This window comes from Typha angustifolia, chromosome 3 (assembly GCF_048772165.1).
Source record: "Typha angustifolia cultivar Huaian chromosome 3, ASM4877216v1, whole genome shotgun sequence".
NCBI classification, from domain to species: Eukaryota; Viridiplantae; Streptophyta; class Magnoliopsida; order Poales; family Typhaceae; genus Typha; species Typha angustifolia.
Window position 1 is genome coordinate 7,180,725 of NC_133241.1, and position 19,814 is coordinate 7,200,538.

Below are 19,814 nucleotides of genomic sequence, written 5' to 3' on the forward strand. Positions count from 1 at the left end.
ACCACATTCATTCCATTATTAATTATGAAAATTTTCCAAAATGTTATATTTTTCTTCTTATATAATAGAAATAATTACATATAGACACCTACGAACGGTTGTCTATTTTTACATTATTTATTTTTCACGACACATTGAGCTCTTAACTATTGAAAATCTTAGAATTTTTCTTAGTTATTTGTTAAATTTTAATTTAAAAATAATAATATGTAAGTGTCGGATAATTAATTTTAGGCTTTTTAAGGAATAATATTACTCTTATATGTCAAAAAAGAAGAGAAAAGAATGAAAAGAGAAAGAAAAAGGAATGAAAATTAATATACTTGAGCATATATTTGTCACTAATTTATAATTAGGTGTCGTTATAATATATATTAATACTACGCCACATTACTTCTTAGGCTTTTTCCCTTTAATTATATCCGATGGCGATGGCCTCCGTCTTCCATCCGCTTCCCATCCGTCTCCCGAGAGATTTATTCTCTCTCCATCTCCGCCCCTCTCCCAAATCTCTCTCCTCGCATAAGAAACCCTTCCTCTTTACTACTACTACTACTACTATCACTGCAGTGATGTCTGAATCCACCGAAGACTCCGCTCCCGACGGCCACGTGGCGACCAAGCTCCCGCACGTGCTCACCGTCGCCGGCTCGGATTCCGGGGCCGGCGCGGGAATCCAGGCCGACATCAAGGCTTGCGCCGCCCTCGGCGTCTACTGCTCCTCCGTCGTCACCGCCGTCACCGCTCAGAACACCGTCGGCGTCCAGGTGCCGATTCCGGCATACTCTTTGCTAGTTTTTTATTCGAGTTTTTACGAGAAATAATATTTCCTTTTTTTCTCTGACGAGATTGGATGGTCAGGGAGTTCATATTGTGCCGGAGGAGTTTATCGAGGAGCAGTTGAGGTCGGTGCTTTCGGATATGGAAGTGTATGTGGTAAGTAGACTGTAGGGTTTCTATTGAGAGGAGTTTTTTATGCTCTAAATTCCCAAAGTTAAGATTTTCATTTATTTAGGTTGTTTGCTGTTTCTTTATTGCTTCAGTCTTGCACTAATGATATCATATTCGGTTAGAATTTTTCTTATTGCTTTGAGTAAAAAGTTGCTGGCCTTGATAGAATTATTTTTGTCATTATCTCATAATGATCGGATCGAAGAAACATTTGTTTGTTGATTTTAGAACTGGTTTATTGCACCATTCTTTGCGTTTAGTATCCTGTTTATTAATTTAATTCTTGCTTTCACAAAAATGGGAGAGTCGTGATGTCAAATTCTCTATGCCCTAATATCACTTTCATGGGTTGTTAAGTATACTCACCACGGTCAGATTGATCGCTCTTTAGGAAAATGGCGCTTGAAATTCTAGTTACATTATGCACTCTCTAAATTAGTAAAGAGGGAAGAGTGGCTCCCAGCATCAAAATTCTGTTATGGTTGCATTTTTGATACTGTTGTTGCAATATTCAACCTATCCCCTGGTTGATGCATCTTTAATCGCCGAGCTTATTTATTTGAGAATTGAGACTCATTCGCTTTATGTGGCCTTTAAGAAAAATTGCTTTTTGAATTGCATAGGTAAAGACAGGGATGCTTCCTTCTGTTGGAGTAATTAAGGTTTTATGTGATAGTCTCAAAAAGTTCCCTGTCAAAGGTATGCACTAACGGCGCATTGTGCCTGAATATAGTTTGTTGTTTCAATATGTCACATGATATGTTTGTCATTCTGAAGGCAGCTTTAGTGGTGGATCCTGTCATGGTATCTACTAGTGGGGATATGCTTTCTGCACCATCTACCGTTGCTGGATATAGGTACACTGTTAACACTTTTTATTGCTGTTGTACATAAACTAGCAGTTGTATTATCTTTCCTTGGATAAGATTAACAATCTTTACCTTAGTATTTTGTGACAATAAATACACTTACATGGGAGATCTCAGCCAACTCAACTTAGTGGACTTTGAACAGGGATGAGCTTTTTAAAATGGCTGATATAGTTACCCCAAATCTGAAAGAAGCATCAGCACTACTTGGGGGCATGCCACTAAGAACAGTATCTGACATGTATTCTGCAGCAAAATCAATACATAATTTAGGTCCTAGGTATGTTTCTGTAGATTCCTTTGGAAGTAATATCATTTCTAAGTTGAGTATACAGTTTTTAGCCTCCGTTACTCATCAAGTTGGCTTTTAATTTTTTTTTTAAACTTAAGATTGCCACATTATTGAAAAGCACAATGATGAGACTGTATCATATGCAGAAATGTTCTTGTAAAGGGTGGGGATCTCACAGATTCATCGGATGCCATTGATATATTCTTTGATGGTATGAATTCCATCTATGGTTGGCAGCTTTCGTTACTACATAACTGAAGTTTGTTTCCTCTCCTTTTTAGAAACTTGTAATTCGGAGATGTTTAGACTCAGATGTATTTTCTGATTGTTTTCTCTAGGGGAGAATTGCCATGAGCTACGTGGATCACGTGTGAAGACACGTAATACTCATGGAACTGGTTGCACTCTGGCTTCATGTATTGCAGCGGAATTGGCAAAAGGTTCGCCGATGCTGCAAGCTGTTCAGGTGATTCCTCATCCAGCACTTAGTTTTTACACTCTGATTAATACCTGGAGAAAATTAGATGATTAAATAAAGAAAAAGGGTCTTTTCATGTTTTCCCTGGGCAAATAGTTCCAAGCTTGTCTTGAAGGTCTAAAGACATTATGGAAATCTCTAGGTCCTAGAATGAAATAAGCTTTACTGATTAACCAGCAAGAGGGTATATAAGAATTTTTGCTCTTATTTTTCTCCATTCTATACAGAAGTATGTGAAGTCACTTTTGTCACTGAATTGATATGGTCCTAGAGATGATCTCCCTAATTAAGTTGGTGAATGAATTTTCTTAGTAATTTGTTTTGCTGAAGCATCATTTACGTAGGATTTCACATGATATTTTGTTAATTGATTCTACAGACAGCCAAGGCCTTTGTGGAAGGTGCACTTCATTACAGCAAAGATATGGTCACCGGTAAAGGAGCTCAAGGTCCTTTTGATCACCTATACAGGCTTAAGAGTCCTCACTATAATGTGGCACATACACCAACATTCAATGCAGATGATCTTCTTTTGTATGCGGTTACTGATTCGGGGATGAACAAGAAGTGGGGCCGTTCCATAATGGATGCTGTCAAAGCTGCCATTGAAGGAGGTGCCACAATTATTCAGCTGAGGTGACTGTTGCTTGACTACCCTTTCTATATCTATGGAACTTGTCTAGCAAAGAGAAAATATGGAAAATAAATTATCTGCTCTTGCTATCACTTAGGTTTTTTCCCCTGATATTGGTTAATGTTGAGTTTTCCGGTCTTTTATTCTGTGTTGTATTCAGAGAAAAGGAAGCTGAAACATGTGACTTTTTGGAAGCAGCAATGGCATGCATAGAGATCTGCCGGTCCAACGGAGTATCACTGCTGATCAATGACAGGGTCGATATTGCCCTCGCTTGCAATGCTGATGGTGTGCATGTTGGCCAGTCTGACATGCCAGCACATACTGTTCGCAAGCTCTTGGGGCCAGGGAAGATCATCGGTGTCTCATGTAAGACAGTAGCCCAAGCTGAGCAGGCATGGGCAGGCGGTGCTGATTACATTGGCTGTGGGGGTGTTTTTCCAACTAACACAAAGGCAAACAATCTTACTGTCGGATTGGAAGGATTGAAGGCTGTCTGTTTGGCTTCCAAATTGCCTGTTGTCGCAATTGGCGGCATTGGTGCTGGAAATGTTCATTCAGTGATGGAAATTGGTGTCCCTAATCTGAAAGGTGTTGCGGTGGTCTCTGCTTTGTTTGATCGCGAGTGTATTGTGACAGAAACGCGTAAACTAAGGTCCGCCTTACTTGAAGCTGGCTCTAAAGCTAAGTTATAAGTCTAAAGTTACTAGGTTTTTGAGATTTATTGTCTGATTTCATATTTCTTTCTAAAGAGGAGAAATTCTTATTTATGCATCTCACTTGTAATAACTATTTGGGTGATCATTTAGAGGGAATAATTGGAATATATTTGTAATAATGTGGCCAGGGTGACATATGGCTGCCAGATTTTAAATTCACATTTGGTGCTTCTCCACTTCTATCTTTCCGTATTGGAATATTTGCAACTCTTGCATGGCTATTGGATCATGCTTGTTTGCTTAGGACTAGATTGTCATGACCGGGTTGCGGATCTACAGGATCCGGCCCGTGGAACCAAAGATCCGATAGCTCCACGGATTTTATTACGAATTCGTTTCCCGGATCCAATAAACTTCCTTTAGTGGAAGTCTGACCAAATAAAGGTGGCTCGTATCGGATCTGAACTAAGCTTAACGGTGTCCAATACCAATACCATCAAAAACGAAAGTCGCACTTTCGGATGCGGGTTTAGCTTTTCTTTCAACCCGACCCTAAAGTTGTGTAAGTTTTTGTTTCTATTCTGGGTAAGTTTTTTTGGTAGTTATCCGAGAGCCACGTCTCTCCTCGTTCCGAATACGGCGACCCCAAGATTGGATGGCCCGTAGAATTTCCCCCATTTGGACGCTCTCTACGTGTCGTATTTATCGCTTCAAGTACGTGGCTCAAAGAGAAAGCGAGGGAAGTCTCTACTGTTCTAAGTAGACGCCTCGCTTCCCCTCTTCCGCCGAGCTCCCGCCCTCCTAATTTGGGGTTAATTTCTATTGCTTTTAGCTCTATACTTTTCTAGCTTGCTAGCTTGCAATCCGCATTTCTTTGAGTTGAGAACCGTGAGTGATTCGTGTACTTTTTTTTGGATTTTTCTTTTCCTGATCATGTGTGTTTTAATGATTCCAATTGCAAGAAAGAATCCAATTGAGGTTTTTGGATGCCCTAGTAACCCTAACAGTTTGATTGGTTGATCGCTCTTTGTATTTTTCCTTCTTTTGTTGATTCAAAAAATCCTTCCTTTTTGCTCAAATATGATTGCTTTTTTGTTCAATTTTACCTGCCGTCTTATGGATTTTTTGGTTGCAACTTTATATGCTGGAGTCTTTCCCCTTCTTGAGTTTGACTTGCTTGTTCTTAGTGGTATCCAATTCGAGCTCCAAAATTTTAATGGTTCGCAATTGTCCTGAACAACTCCGTCAGGAATTAACCTTGTCAAAATTCCATTTCTTGAATTCTTGTTTAGGTATAAATCACACTGAGTCCGACATAAGAGGTTGAGATTGAGCAAGTAAAATGGCATGCTACACAACCTGCCTGCCAAGTTCGTCAGATGCATCATGCCTTGTATTGCCTGCCTGCGGTTGTCATGTCTCCAAGTGGGGGAATCCAGTGGAACAGCATGCTTTTTCGACTTCACCTTCCTACATATCAAGAAGCAAAAGAGTGACAACGTTTCGTGTTACATGTGCTGCTACCACTAGTTCCTCATCCTCCTCTAAAAAGATGGTCCCCTTATCGCGCAGAAATGGTTCGCCGAGCATTGAGGCAGAGAAGTCAAGTAGTGCGATGGAGCAGCTTGATATTGAACGTGGTGTCTGTATTCCTTTTCGGAAATACACTCCCGAGGCGGTATGCCAATAGCAAGAGTCCCTATTGATTTCCTGTAATTCAATTTATTCGCATCAATGTTGCTGGGGTGCTTTTGGCAAAAAATCTCTTCTGATCATTGCTGGCTTTCGTTGCTTTTAGGTCAGGAGTAAAGTGTTGGAATCTAGAGGGTCTGTATTGTCCCTTATAGGCCGAGGAGTGGAAATAGTTTGGAATTTGGGCTACTACTGGTCTAACCTTACTTATGACTGCTTGGTTGGACGAGATGAGGAAGTAGTCCCTTACCGTGCTCGGCAGCTTCGAAATCTTCTTTGTGATTTGGGTCCGTCTTTTATCAAAGCAGGACAGGTTATTACTTTCCCCTTTTATAGAATTGCTTATATCCTGTCCATGGCACCAGCTTCATATCTCAAGGCAAATTTCTGATGGGCTGCCCTTTTTAATAGGTTCTAGCAAACAGACCTGATATTATCCGAGAGGATTATATGAATGAGCTGTGCATTCTTCAAGATGATGTCCCTCCTTTTCCTAATCAGGTAAGGTTTTTCTTTAATTTTCTATTTGAATGTCTTTATGATTTTTCGCAATGCTGTCACAAAATGGAGCACAGAGAATATCTTACTGAAACCAAACTTGCTTTTTTTTTGGACTTCGAGGACTCTAGATAGCCTTTGCAATTATTGAAGAAGAACTGGGGCAACCTCTTGAGAAGGTATTCAGCAGAATTTCATCACAGACAATAGCAGCTGCAAGTTTGGGCCAAGTTTACCGTGCCACTCTCCGGGATACAGGGGAGGATGTTGCCATAAAGGTTGTTCACATATCATTCATTTATCTGCCATTCTGTTTTCCATGTTTATTTTCTCAGTGGTGTGCCTTTAGTATCTACTTGTGTGATATTGGACCTTGATCCACCAAGGTGGAAACAATTTAGTATGAACAGCAATGCTGTACAACATTAGTTGATATTTTATGCCTATTAATTTTCACGATAATTATTCTGACCTAGAATTCATGAAACTTTCTTCTTATTTTTTACTGTTAATTCTTGTTAGAGTGCCTACCTTGTGTAAGTATTGAATGTTGATCCACCAAGGTGAAAAACTATTTGATATGAACAGAACTTCCACGAAAATATATGACAATATTATAACATATTATTATTGAGAGATAAGAATAAGGAAGTTCTCTTGTGGGTTTAAAATTTAAGAAAAGTTCCTACAGCTTTCAACTGGTGACGTGCCATCAGTTTTCTTGCATTGTCACAGCTTGTTTCATTTTCTTATGTTGATTATAATTCTTGGTTTCTATTTATTGACTTGGGTTACTCCTATATTGTTCAATCTAATGCTTATATGGTGACTAATGTCACTTGCAGGTACAAAGACCAGGGATAGAACCGATAATATATCGTGATCTTTTCCTGTTCCGTACACTAGCTTCTTTCTTGAATGGAATTAGTCTGCAAAAACTAGGCTGCAATGCAGAGCTTATTGTTGATGAATTTGGTGAAAAACTTTTGGAAGAACTTGACTACACTCTTGTAAGTCTGCAGAGTGCCCACTCTTATCTACTTTTTTCTTCTCGCTAACCCAAAGGATTACCATTTATGTTCCATATGAGTTGAAAAAGGCAAAGCTCTGTGTGCATTTGGTTCCTCTTTTCTATAATAGCTGCATCAACTTTTGCTATTCCTTGATCAGCAATACTTGTGTCTTCATTTCTGGAAGAGAGTTTGTTTTTTATTTATTATTTTGTACTCATATAGCTATGGAGTTATTCAAATTTTTCTACACTCAGACTCATCAAGTTGATTTACTGTTTCCCCTGTGTAAATGGCTATACTGCCTTGTTTTCTTAAATCAGGAAGCCCGAAATATCGAGGACTTCTTGGAGAACTTTAAAGATGACCCCACGGTGAAGATTCCACGAGTCTATAAGCAGTTTTGTGGTTCACGTGTATTGGTAATGGAGTGGATAGATGGAATCCGGTGCACTGACCCACAGGTTAGAATACATGAATATATGTTACGTCTGTGATGCAGGCTATTTTTTTTTGACGTAGGTGATGAAATTTGTTCCTTTACTTCTATGTGATGCAGGCTATTAAAGAAGCAGGAATTGATGTAGATGGTTTTCTGACAATAGGGGTCAGTGCTGCTTTGCGGCAATTGCTAGAATTTGGGTTGTTTCATGGAGATCCACATCCTGGAAATATTTTTGCTATGCGTGATGGCCGTATTGCTTATGTCGACTTTGGGAATGTAGCTGTGCTTAGTCAGGTAACTGAGTTGCAGAATACCTCTTTCGAAGGATCTATTGATATTATTATTGTTAAATTAAGGTATTATCTAGAGATCCTGGTTTCTCTTGCAAGTGACTTTATTAATTGTGATTCTGTGAATGCCATTAAAGCAATGGATCTCTTGCAATTTTCTTCTTTAATTTCACCACTTCACTACTAAATCTGCATTGTGCGTTAGCTGTTAGGATCACTTGGCTGTTGCTGAAGATCTAACTATTTGTTTGTCTTCTGGTTTCAGCTAAACAAACAGATTCTGATTGATGCTGTTGTTCATGCCGTAAATGAGGACTATGCAGAGATGGCAAATGACTTCACCAGGCTTGGCTTCCTTGCTAGCGGAACAGATGTCTCCCCAATTGTTCCCGCATTAGAAGCGATCTGGCAAAATTCAGTTGGAAAAGGACTGGCTGACTTTAATTTTCGGGTTGTCACTGGTAAAGTCTTATGCTTTGACTTTTTTTTCCAACTCAGATCTTGTTTATTTCTCAAATGTCATGTTTGTTCTTGCTTCTTTCACTGACTAATAAGTGTGCAAATGTCTTTGCTTTAGATAATTGTATCTGAATATTATTCTTTTTTCCTTGGACAAAGCATTTCTGTTTCATTTGGTCTTTATTCCTTGGAGATGTGAAAATGGTAAATTGATGGGTCATTGGCTTTTCTGTTTTAGTATCCTTTTTCAGAGGATAAGTGCAGCTATACTTGAGGGTATGAATGCTAAGGTTTGCTCCATATGCCATTTGGACATATATTCTAGTCACAGAAACAAGCTCTCTGATAATTGGCCTAAGATTGCATCTTGTTCTCTGAAGATCCTGCATTGACTGCAATAGCTTGCATTGCCACATCCTCTATACGATCATACTTGCTTTCAAAAGGATCAAGTGAAGACAAGTTATAGTGGCATCTCTCCATTTGAAGTGTTGCTTATTCCCTCTTCATGTAGACTCTTTCAATGTAATGGCAAGTCCGAGAATCAAAGTACTCGTGGACCAAATCACATCATATAGCTCACTGAACAATGGCAGGTTAACTGAGACACATGCCTAATAGTTAATAATGTACTACTGTTGGATGTCTTTATGCCCTATGCAAGATCACATATAATAAATGACCTACACTGTGAGTTCGGTTGCTCACATATATAGATGCTTCCTCGCCATTATTTTTCTAATTTACTGAAAAATGTACTGGGGCTTGCATACTGTATCTTCAATATTAATTTAAAGTTACAAACATATTGCAGGGAAGTTCAATCAGCTTGTCTATCAATACCCTATCCGCATCCCAGAAAGGTTTTCACTTGTTATTCGTTCTTTGCTGACCCAGGAAGGAATTTGCTTCACACTAGAGCCAGATTTCAAATTTCTTGAGGTATTACTTGCCTTTTCTTCTTTTGTTCTCCAACAGTTATGGAAATGGTGATGTATAGTTGTTTAGGAAATCTATCGTTGGTTCATAAATATGGCATCTTTCTGCTATTCAAAAATGATACCCGTGACCATTCAGGTTCCTTCGGGTGTCTGAGATGCAACGTATGGTAAATAACTTTTTCTTTCACAGGTTGCATATCCTTATGTGGCAAAACGTCTTCTTACAGACCCAAATCCTGCTCTACGTGAACGCCTCATACAGGTTTGCTGGCATGATGATCTTTATGTAATCTTTTCAGCTTAAATTCTATCCACCATCAGACCTTAATTGTTTCGATCCTTCTATATGTAATCTAGCAGCTTTTCACAATTTTCTGGGGCTTTACTTTTTTGTATTTCCAAAGATACTTCGTTATATTGTCTCTATAATGTCTAAAATAATGCGGGAGGATAGCTAAGGTAGCTGACGAACTTTGATTCTGAGTATATGAGGAACCCCTAAGACAATCTGAGATCAATTTTCAATAATCTGTAAAGCTGATGAATTTTCTGCTGTCATAATATTTGTTATCTACTGATCTTTGAACATAGCAGATAACAATTGTTTTGCCTTATTTTGCCTTATTTTGTGTGTGCAGGTTCTATTTAAGGATGGTGTATTCCAGTGGAAACGACTTGAAAACCTCATAGTCCTTGCCAAGGAAAATGTGACTAAGATGAATCAGAATCCTGCATTGCAAGTAAAAAAGATGTACGTAATTTAAACTTCTTGGTATATTTCCTTTTGTTCGAGGCATATTGCAAACTTGCGTCGGCTTTTTGTCCAGGCAAAATTCAAGAAATTGGCGGGTTGAAAAGAAATTAGACCTCACAGAAACTATAAAAGATGGAGCACGCACGTTCCTGATCGATGCCGGGATTCGGAGACAACTTATCATGGCCCTAACTGAAGACTCAAAATTGCACATTGAAGAGGTTCGCAATGTCCTTAGCTAGGAACTTACTGAAATTCGTTTTTCTAACTTTGCTAAATTTCGAAAACCATTCTCTTCTTCTTGTGTAGCTTCTGGATGTGTATAGATTGGTTGAGGACCAAATAGATATGCCGTCAGTTGCTTTGGAGGTGCTCCAAGGTGACACATATTGCTGATTCTGTTTTCTTTCATCCTCTAGCTAACTTTTCTCTTTCCCAGATTGCTTGGTTTAACCTCCTCTGATTTCTTTCTTGCAGACTTACCTACTGCTGCAAGGGATTTCATGCTTTCATGGAGTGACTCGGTACTTTCAGATCGGCGATATACCTGATGATCACACAGTGGCAGTTTCAGGATGAAGCTTTGTGGGGGTGGTCTGAACATATATACAAATTCTTTTAAGCTTGTTGTCTTCCTCCTTAGTCCTTACCATGTATAATAAATACGACGCTATTCTTGCTCAATAGCGTATATTCTCCTAAACTGCCGTCATGTCATATATATTCTTTGCTTCCTCGGCAATATCTCTTTGTAAAATTGAGCTATAATATAGAAGAATCAAAGTTGTTTATTATATATATATATCTATATATGTTGAGTTGAACAAATGTTAACCAGATAATTTTTCTACCATCCACGCCACAAAATAGTTGGGTTGGAGTCTTGGAGATGCTTAAAGCCAACGGGTTCAGCTTTTCGAATTTCTGTGAATATTTAACTGAATTCCGAGAATCTACAACTTTTGTGGCTAATACCATCCAACAGTATGAAAATGGTTCAAATATTATACGAAAATTTTCTCAATTAGGGATCTCTGCGACCATACAAAAGGTTGTATGGAGAAGAGAATTTATTATCATAGTTCCAATTGCAACATCCACCACATAATTTTTCTTTTTTCTAATTGGACTCTTGGATTCTGGACCACATTTTTAAGGCCCATCTCTTCCTTTCAATCACTCATTGTTGCCTTCATATGAAAAACCCATTCTTTTGAAACTCTCACTTAGCTAGCAATGGCATCAACGGCGACTACTCCTCTTTCTCCCCTTATTAATCGAAGCAATACCAAGTATAGAAATCCAAGGGGTGGGAGGTTGAGGGTGATGGCCTCGGAGACGTCCGACGAGCCATCTGTGACGCGTGAGAAGAGGAAGCCTCGCGTGGACACGAGGATCCACTGGTCCAACCCAGACGAAGGGTGGATCGGAGGCAAGTCGAAGAAGGAAGAGGGCGGCGAGAAGAAACAGGAGTATCTGGGAGGGAGGTTTGCTGATTTGATCAACAGAACCAATGAATCACACTACCAGTTGCGTATATCTTTTTTAGCTTTCCTATTTTGTTTTCTTTAAAGAAATGTTCTTTTCACACCCCTAACGTTTAGTAATAAATATTACAGTGTTTTTTTTTATTATTTTTACTCCATGTTGCTGAGAAATTCTCATTTCACATAATTGAATTTTATTTTGGAGTTTTGGCATACAAACTCTCTGTTTTCAAAGTCATATATGCATCTATATTACCAGCATTTGCAATTTGCAACCAACCACATTGGTAAGTGTTTGAGCTTGGCTATGATATCATATATATAGATTCCTGGGAGTAGCGGTGGAGGCGGACATGGAGGAGATAAAGGCGGCGTACCGGCGACTGTCCAAGGAGTACCACCCGGACACGACGACGCTGCCTCTCAAGGCGGCCTCCGAGAAGTTCATCCAGCTGAGGGAGGCGTACAAAGTCCTGAGCAACGACAACAGCCGCCGGTTCTACGACTGGACTCTGGCTCAGGAGGCTGAGAGCCGGCGGGCGGCGCAGATGAGGATGAGGCTTGAGGATCCATACGAGCAAGACTTGGAAAACTATGAGTCGATACCGGACACCGTGGATAGGCTCGGCGGGAAGAACATGAAGCTCAGCGATCAGGCGATGACTGCTCTGACGATCGACGTCGGAATCATAGTGTTCTCCATCTGCTGTATCATATATGTGGTGCTCTTCAAGGAACCTTACTAAGTGGTGTCAGTCGCCTCTTGCTCTGCTATTTTACTTCTCATTTGAAGAACAGGAAAGCAAAGTAAAATGTATAGGCAGTATGGATGCTTTCAATGAGCTTCAATTTATTAGATCAATACATTGTTTCTTAACATGAAGAAGATACTCAAACTATGAACTCCATACAAGTGTAATTAATTGAAGCAAAAATATACGAGGAGAAGTGGGCAAACTGAAATCTTCCAGACTGCATTTTCTTATCAGAAATAAAAATAAGGAAAACAAATCATCTATAGTTTTCTCTCTCTCCAAAAATGAACAAAAGTAAATGATCTATAGAGGTATTAAATTGGTGATGCTGATTATCCTCTTTAAATGAAAGAGTACAAGCAACAAGCTCTGTGGACAGAGATGGAAAAAGAGTTTATTTTTCAGATGAACCTGTATTCAGGAATCGCCAAACTCGATGATCTTGACAACGGAGGAATCACCAATCTTCTGGAAGATGACTGCCCGATCATAAGGTTTTATTATACCAATTGATCTACCATAATTTAGTGCCAGTTTTAAACCGAATTCCTCCTTTGAACTGACAGAATCAGCCTACAATGATTCAAAAAAAAAAGAGCTGTTAATCAACTCATATTGAAGGAAATAATTAGTAATCATGCTGTTTGTATACTTGAAAGGGTATTGAACATTCTTTCAGGAACAGTAGACAGCATCTGAGGTGTTGGATATCTGTGCACTGATTCACAGTAACTGTCTTTTTTTATATGGATAAACATGTGATAGGAATTGAGCCGGAGAGGAAGAGGAATATCTTAGATTTCCAACATAAGGGCTTCCGCTAGTCTGCTAGTTGGTGCTATTCTCGGAAAATCCCAAAGAGCCATCTAGTAAGCTATTTTACCTTAAGCTGCAATGATTATGCTCATCGTCCTCTATGCTCCATAGATGGTTCTCTACTTTTTCTCTCATGTCAAACATTGCTATAGAATTGGCTAGTTGGCTCTATGCACTAGTAAAGATGGATAAGGTTAATCTAGCTCACTATCCTGAGAATGAGATCACTTTAATTGTCAGTAATTACTTGATAAGTTTTCCTCATTCTCAGAATTACTGATAATTTTCAGTATCAAGAAGTTGTTTCAGAAAAAATATACAGGAAAACTTACAACTAACTTCTATCAAGTATGAACAATTCTATAGCAAAAAGATCCCAGTAATTATATTCAGTCAGGAACAAGCTAAACCAACTAATCTCTCAATACTTTTCCATATCAAATTTCAGAAAGGCATCAAGCCTTATGCCTGCTAATAGATGTGGATTCTTGTATATTTTAATCAGCTAGATCTATGAGGATAATATCTACTATTAACAGCAACATTTTCTTAAAGCTCTCCTAGAACTTTCACCAATGTTGCTCCAAGTATTTGCTTGGAACACACTGTCTCCTCAAGCTTCCTTAGACATGTTCATACCTCAGTCAGATATTCAGATCCCACCACCACACTGTTCTCAATATCTTTTCTAGTTAAACACCATCTGATTCTGATGCTTCCTCAACAAGGGTTTTTTAACATTTTGAAATATTACTTTTTTTCTGGCAGAAATTTATCAAGATGGAACATATTTCTACAATAATTTGATTTAACAACTGGTTAGCTTACCTCGCTAGGATTGGCCAGCATAGGATAGGCCCCTCTTACTGCAAGGCATTGCCTAGCCTGCACCAAATAATTAAATTATCCGATTTGTAAAATGTTATCCTAAAATTATATTAGATGGAAACCACCAACATTTTATTGATAAAAACAGTAAAGTTATGGACCTGTGTATTGCCATAAGAATTCCATTTCAACAAGTCTGTATCAGGACGGGGGAAAACAACTGCTAGGACAGGCATTGGAGGCCTATATTTTGCAATCAACCTGTGGAGATAGGACAATATAGTTAGTCATCATGAATAAATTTCCAACTTCACTATGTGGACCTGCGGAATGGACTCACTAGTACTAATGCAAATTTGTAAAAAGCACCTTGAAGCTCTCCCAGATAAGGTGAACACAATGATGGCGGCAGCATTTACTTTCATTGCAGAACGCACCTGGAATTACAAGAAATGAGATTCAGACAGTATTCCGTCTAGGAAGCAAAGTATAAATCCTAATCAATAGCTGACAGTATTTTACCGCTGATGATGCAACAGATTCCTCATGTGACATTGGTTCACCTACATGTCGCACTATTTTCTTAAATTGCTGTGACTGATTATACACAATCTCTGCCTAGAAAAAGAAAGAGAATTGGTCATTCTAGCACCAGTGGAGGCATTTACACTCTTTCATTGCACTGTTCTCATGTAAATAAATACATACTTCGGCGCAAATTCTACCCACTGTCTTTATTGTCTCAACAGGATAGAGGCCTCGAAGTGTCTCAGCACCTAACAGAATGCCATCAGTCCCTGCAGAGTTCAGCAGCCACCAAAATGAAATCAGAAATTTCTGAAAATATTATATCTCGACAACCAATCATATTACTGACCATCTAGGACAGCATTTGCTACATCAGTGGCTTCTGCACGTGTTGGACGTAAGTTATCAGTCATGCTGTCCACCACTCTAGTAATAATGGCAGATTTCCCAGCCAAATTGCATTTTTGGATAGCTGACTTCTGGAATAAGAAGACCTGCAGTGTCAAGAGAACACAGCATTAGTTTTCATCAAACATCACAAAAGAAAGAAAGTTGTAGTAATGCTGCATGCGCTCTGTATCAAGTCGATGTCTCATTACTTGATTACACTAACATTATAAAGGAACTTTTGCATATATATGTATATATATAAACCCTCAGTATATTTGATGACTCCGTAGATCAACTTCTTAATTTTGTCCACGCTCCACTCCCCAGGATCAGTTTTTTTCAGTGAACATCAAATAGAACCAATAAAGAGTAATAGATACAATATATCTTTCAACATTTCCCACAGAAAACTTCTTTTTCATTTCATAATTCAAGAATTGGTTAGGGCTGATGGACATTCCCTGAGATTCTTCAAACATGGCGCATCAAACTATATATGCAAGCATATGTAAATACACAAAATTTTCTGTTTATGTATTCTTTTGGTATGCAAAGGCTTTTACAAGATAAAGAGATTACACTTTCTGGTGGAAGGTCTATTCCTAGATTCCCTCGAGAAAGAATAATGCCATCTGCTTCTTGGAGAATCTCATCAAAATGCTCCAAACCCTGGAAATCAGTATATCATTACAAATAAAATGTAGTTAAAGAGAAAGCAACCTAGCATAGCATAATATTTGAAAGTCAAAATATTATCTCACCTCCACATTTTCAACCTTGGCATATATCTGAGTATTTTGAAGGTTTTCTGATTTCAAGAAAGCTCTGAGCTGCATACAACAGTTACTATGAGAACACTAGTCAAGCAGCCAGATTCTGAATCGTTATTACCAGCATTTGCATATAGGATCATAAAATGGCTTTTTTCCTCAACAATCGGAGGACCAAAATTTGTATGTAATACTAGCATTTGCTGTTATTCTGAGCAAATGATGGCCCTCTAGCATTGCAAGAAGAAAGGTAATGTTAATATAGTTCTACAACTCAATTAGTTCTACAGAATTAGTCTCATTTCCTAATCAGTAACACAAATTTAACAGTAAACCAATACCAAGTAATGTTTTAAACTAGTGTTCACTATTAAGAAAAGAACCAAAGGAGCTTACCTCCCTGACATCCTCAGCATGACGTGTATAAGAAAGAGAAATTATATCAACATTGTTATGCGATCCCCAAGTTGAGATAACCTATTGGAGAAACAGAGGAAAAAAAATTGAGTTTAACATGGAACTTCTACAAAAGGAAATCTTGAGTAATCTAGAATTTAATTTCCTGAAAGTTGATAACTTCACTTTATATGAGTATCCTCTGTGAGAATTAAATGAAATTAGGATCTCAAAGGAATACAAAGTTTGGTTTCTATCTGCATTAGCTATTGATATAGTCACATAATAGCTGGCACTTGACACTGATCAATAAACTGTATGCATCCCTATGCACCACTACAAGTTTACCACTGTAAGTTTTTTCTTGCCCTGGAACTTTTGACAAGGTAATGGTGAGAATACTCGGTTTTATCTGAAAATACATTCAAATGATCATAGAGCTCATTTCAAGTTTCATAATCTAACTATTTTACATCAACCAAGCAAAGACAATTGCATTAAATCGATCTACATATTTTGCACAAACATGTTCTGATGTTAGTGAAAACTAACAAGCAAAGATCCTACTACAGAAGCCTATCTGAAACTACAAAGTACAGAAGGGAACTTAATGTTCCAACATTTGATGTTTGATAGATTAGCGTGTTTAACAACAAAGAAAGATAGATATTACCTGTTTATCAGCACTACTCAGAGTAGGCAAATTGATTTTAACTTGTGAAGCATGCATAGTGAAAATGGAGCCTGCAAGTGTAGCACTGTTCTTCACAAGACAATCTACCTCTTCACCATTTGTCTCCACTACCTGCAATAGAAGTACAGTATATAACAAATGAAACACCTGTAAGCAATGATAATTTTCAAGGTAGTCCAAATGGTACTGATAAAGATAACCTCAAGCCATGAAGATGTTGTTTCACTTCCAGTGAAAAGATACTGCCCAATGAAAATAGTATCACCTTTCTTCACTGCCTGCAGTCACCAATAGAATAAATAGACCAGAAACCGAAAAACTAAGAAAGTTTTGAAACGTGAAAATGTTTGGAAAAAAGATTCAGCCAAAGCAAACTGCATCACAAACATTAAACTCAAAATGTTCTGTCAGTAAGTAAAAAATATATACATAAACTAGTTCATATTTGTAACAAAATCAGTAGATAAAGATCATATATTATCTCAAATGAAAAGTGGAAAGAACTACCGTGTATTGTTTCTTCTGCCTGCTGAACTACCAAAACAGGAGACAAACTTACCCTTCTTTAAGCTAAAAAAAAAGAGAATGCAACTCTCTATGAAAATTATAATAAAGTGTCAGAAAATACAAAGATTATACTTAATAATTTGATGTATATGCAAATCTTTTGAGGGTTTCTCCTGGTTGCAGGAGCATAACTATCAAATATAATGTATTTGCTTTGGACATATTTGCATCATTTTTTATCAAGCATTTGTGTTTGCAGATATCTGCGATTATCGAACCCATACTAATGTGGTGTATCATCCTGAGTGGGTCTCTCAAGAATGCTCTTTCCAATGGAAATAATATGCTGAGACTGCATACAAGAAAACAATGTGGTGTATCATCCTGAGTGGGTCTCTCAAGAATGCTCTTTCTAATGGAAATAATATGCTGAGACTGCATACAAGAAAACAAGTGCTATATGAAAAGAAACTTCCACAGAATTGCACAGAAACAAATATGAAAAAATAAGGCAACATCCTTACCTTGGCAAGATCAGTATAATTAATGGGTAAGATCTCAGCTGAAGCCACTTTAGAAATGTCTGGGGTTATTGTGACATGGTTTCCAGCTTTCAGCTCAATTGAATCATTAGTTGTATTGTGAACCTGAAGTTCTGGGCCCACAGTATCCAGCATAACCTGAAATCACATTATATTAGACGCTAATAGGCCAGACAATTTGCAATCAATATAAAATTGAATTATCATTCTTCATAGAGTTACTTAAGAAATATATAATGCACCATGTGATGAAGCACAAGTGCCTATTGAGAAATAGTGATACTCAACACTGCAAAATAAGGTCTCAAATAACGGATTGCATTTGTCATTTCCATGACTGGCCAAGAACAGGTCAACACTTAAAAATACAACTTATTTTACCAACTCAGGAATCTCGGTGATAAAAAAATCAATGATTCAGACGAGAATAAAAGGATTTTAATTTCTAAGGAATTTCAGAAAACATAAGTAGTATTTTCACCAAAACAGAGGAGAAATCATGTGATTGAAATGACATTTATTGCCACTGTTTTATCTATCTGGATAATATTCTGCTAAGAAGTTTGGCATCTGAACAGATGAGCATAATGATTGCATCAACATGGAACCTTAGCCAAAGAAGATATGTTTGATAACAACTTCGTCAAGCATGAAATATATATCCATACTCTAGGATTCATGGTATTTAGAGGTTTACTTTTCCTATCATCTCAATTTTATTCAAGAAAGTAGACAGAGAATGAAGGTTCAGTGTACATTTTGGTAGAATATTAACAAATTAAACAGATATTATAAATTACCAACTTACAGCACATAGCTTCTTGACATTCACCATCGCTGTCCTCAAGTTATTAAGAGTCTCCTGATGGTATTCAGCATTAAACCAGGAGAAGTCAAAGCGTGCAACTGTCAGAGGAAGACAGAATGTATTAGAATGATGGGAAGCTTTTAAACACAATAGACAAGCATCCATAGACAAACCTGACATTCCAGCTGCTAGGCATTCCTCAATTGTTTCAACTGAATGTGACTTTGGTCCAAGTGTTCCAACAATTTTGGTGAGCGATGGAAAGTACTTCTGTAATTTGGTACACAATAAACACGTGTAATCCCAACAATTTTATCAGGATCTTTTCTAGCCGTAGAAGTTGACCAATAATTTTATAAAGATAATTTAAATAGTTCAAGCATATAGCATTTAGCTTCTCCAATCTATAACATGTAATTATGTGTAGTAAAACATTTATGTCTCTTGGTCCATTCCCCTCCTATTTTGCAGCACAATAGCAGGTTCAGATAACTATCTTCACCCAGTATTTGTCGTTTGGTATATAATATATTTGGGGACAGAATCTCATATTATTGTTTCCTCTTCTGTTTCATACAGCAGAATGACTCGACGAGTACCAAATAAAATAAAAAAAGTTAAACCTTACGGCCGCTATCTGTCAAATTTGTCATCCCAAAAGGTCATCCTTTTTCCTCACTAAGGCACTAATCCAATATGAGCACCTAAGCAATCCAAAGCATCTTAGTCAACCAACTCCCTACCCGCACGACGTCAACCTCATTCATCTCCTCGGCAGTTCTCTTTCGATCACCTAATTTTAATCCTACTACTTTGTCTCCAAGAAAAACGACAACAATCGGAAAGAAAATAACAAACGAATAAAGATCCAGTGATGGATACCATCTAACCCAAGATCAACCTCCTCCGACAAACAAAGGAACCGAAAAAAGGAACGGGAAAAGTCAAACCCGAAGAGAAGAAACGGGGATGGATCTTACGATCTTGGACGGGGCGAGGACGGACGCGAGCCGCACGGGCTCCTCCAACAGCATCTGGCCGCCTTGCATCGAGATCGACAGATAGGGTTAGGGGTTTCGACGCGATCGCCGAGGAAGAGGAGGAGGAGGAGGAGGGGACGAAGGACGCGAATAAAGAGAGACGACTAACAAGAGTCGGGGTGGAGGGAAAGAAAATAAGTGGGAGAGGCTTTTATAGTTTTCTCGGACCGATGCGGCCAAATAGAAAAGTCTAGTCTACCAGCCTACCAGGCGGGTGGAGGAGCAAACCGTGGGGGTTCGTTTTGGAACAACGGAATGGTCGGTGAGGGGCTGATATAAAA

General features: G+C 38.2%; 4 protein-coding genes across 5 annotated transcripts; 3 read left to right on the forward strand and 1 right to left on the reverse strand.

Annotated features, from left to right (window-relative positions):
- The first annotated feature begins 406 nt into the window (after positions 1-406).
- LOC140780103 (probable thiamine biosynthetic bifunctional enzyme, chloroplastic) lies at positions 407-4,119 on the forward strand. The gene is made up of 9 exons (XM_073125442.1): positions 407-767; positions 862-936; positions 1,575-1,650; positions 1,733-1,808; positions 1,966-2,100; positions 2,259-2,323; positions 2,451-2,578; positions 2,970-3,226; positions 3,385-4,119. The coding sequence occupies exons 1-9, from the start codon at positions 426-428 to the stop codon at positions 3,917-3,919; spliced, it is 1,689 nt and encodes a 562-aa protein (XP_072981543.1). The 5' UTR covers positions 407-425; the 3' UTR covers positions 3,920-4,119.
- Positions 4,120-4,538: 419 nt separating this feature from the next.
- Positions 4,539-10,780, forward strand: LOC140780102 (protein ACTIVITY OF BC1 COMPLEX KINASE 1, chloroplastic). Its single transcript, XM_073125441.1, has 15 exons — positions 4,539-4,694; positions 5,176-5,561; positions 5,682-5,888; positions 5,987-6,076; positions 6,205-6,351; positions 6,919-7,083; positions 7,407-7,547; positions 7,643-7,822; positions 8,084-8,279; positions 9,092-9,219; positions 9,409-9,480; positions 9,857-9,969; positions 10,046-10,193; positions 10,282-10,351; positions 10,450-10,780. The coding sequence occupies exons 2-15, from the start codon at positions 5,226-5,228 to the stop codon at positions 10,521-10,523; spliced, it is 2,067 nt and encodes a 688-aa protein (XP_072981542.1). The 5' UTR covers positions 4,539-4,694; positions 5,176-5,225; the 3' UTR covers positions 10,524-10,780.
- A 375-nt stretch (positions 10,781-11,155) lies between these two features.
- On the forward strand, positions 11,156-12,321 carry LOC140780105 (NAD(P)H-quinone oxidoreductase subunit T, chloroplastic). Its single transcript, XM_073125445.1, has 2 exons — positions 11,156-11,501; positions 11,785-12,321. The coding sequence occupies exons 1-2, from the start codon at positions 11,209-11,211 to the stop codon at positions 12,203-12,205; spliced, it is 714 nt and encodes a 237-aa protein (XP_072981546.1). The 5' UTR covers positions 11,156-11,208; the 3' UTR covers positions 12,206-12,321.
- An 87-nt stretch (positions 12,322-12,408) lies between these two features.
- On the reverse strand, positions 12,409-19,802 carry LOC140780104 (pyruvate kinase 1, cytosolic-like). Of its 2 annotated transcripts, XM_073125443.1 has the most exons (16): positions 19,474-19,802; positions 18,667-18,763; positions 18,494-18,591; positions 17,668-17,823; positions 16,837-16,914; positions 16,616-16,747; positions 15,943-16,023; positions 15,538-15,606; positions 15,356-15,445; positions 14,736-14,880; positions 14,567-14,655; positions 14,381-14,476; positions 14,228-14,295; positions 14,020-14,119; positions 13,859-13,915; positions 12,409-12,787 (listed from the first exon to the last, which is right to left on the reverse strand). In XM_073125443.1, exons 1-16 carry the CDS (start codon positions 19,540-19,542, stop codon positions 12,632-12,634), a joined length of 1,581 nt encoding a protein of 526 aa, XP_072981544.1. In that variant the 5' UTR covers positions 19,543-19,802; the 3' UTR covers positions 12,409-12,631. The 2 variants fall into 2 exon arrangements, with proteins under 2 accessions (XP_072981544.1, XP_072981545.1); XM_073125444.1 differs by lacking the exons at positions 18,667-18,763; positions 19,474-19,802 and having other exon boundaries at positions 18,486-18,589.
- Positions 19,803-19,814: the final 12 nt, after the last annotated feature.

Bases quoted from the DNA above. Each gene is read 5' to 3' on its own strand.
- LOC140780103 (XM_073125442.1), top strand. From the start codon at position 426: ATGGCGATGGCCTCCGTCTTCCATCCGCTTCCCATCCGTCTCCCGAGA. The intron at 768-861 runs GTGCCGATTCCG...TTGGATGGTCAG, and splicing joins AGAACACCGTCGGCGTCCAG to GGAGTTCATATTGTGCCGGA. The intron at 937-1,574 runs GTAAGTAGACTG...TGAATTGCATAG, and splicing joins CGGATATGGAAGTGTATGTG to GTAAAGACAGGGATGCTTCC.
- LOC140780102 (XM_073125441.1), top strand. From the start codon at position 5,226: ATGGCATGCTACACAACCTGCCTGCCAAGTTCGTCAGATGCATCATGC. The intron at 7,084-7,406 runs GTAAGTCTGCAG...TTCTTAAATCAG, and splicing joins AAGAACTTGACTACACTCTT to GAAGCCCGAAATATCGAGGA. The intron at 9,220-9,408 runs GTATTACTTGCC...TTTCTTTCACAG, and splicing joins CAGATTTCAAATTTCTTGAG to GTTGCATATCCTTATGTGGC.
- LOC140780105 (XM_073125445.1), top strand. From the start codon at position 11,209: ATGGCATCAACGGCGACTACTCCTCTTTCTCCCCTTATTAATCGAAGC. The intron at 11,502-11,784 runs GTTGCGTATATC...TCATATATATAG, and splicing joins ACCAATGAATCACACTACCA to ATTCCTGGGAGTAGCGGTGG.
- LOC140780104 (XM_073125443.1), bottom strand. From the start codon at position 19,542: ATGCAAGGCGGCCAGATGCTGTTGGAGGAGCCCGTGCGGCTCGCGTCC. The intron at 14,881-15,355 runs GTAATCTCTTTA...TTGACACTGCAG, and splicing joins TAGACCTTCCACCAGAAAGT to GTCTTCTTATTCCAGAAGTC. The intron at 14,296-14,380 runs GTAAAATACTGT...TTGTAATTCCAG, and splicing joins AATCTGTTGCATCATCAGCG to GTGCGTTCTGCAATGAAAGT.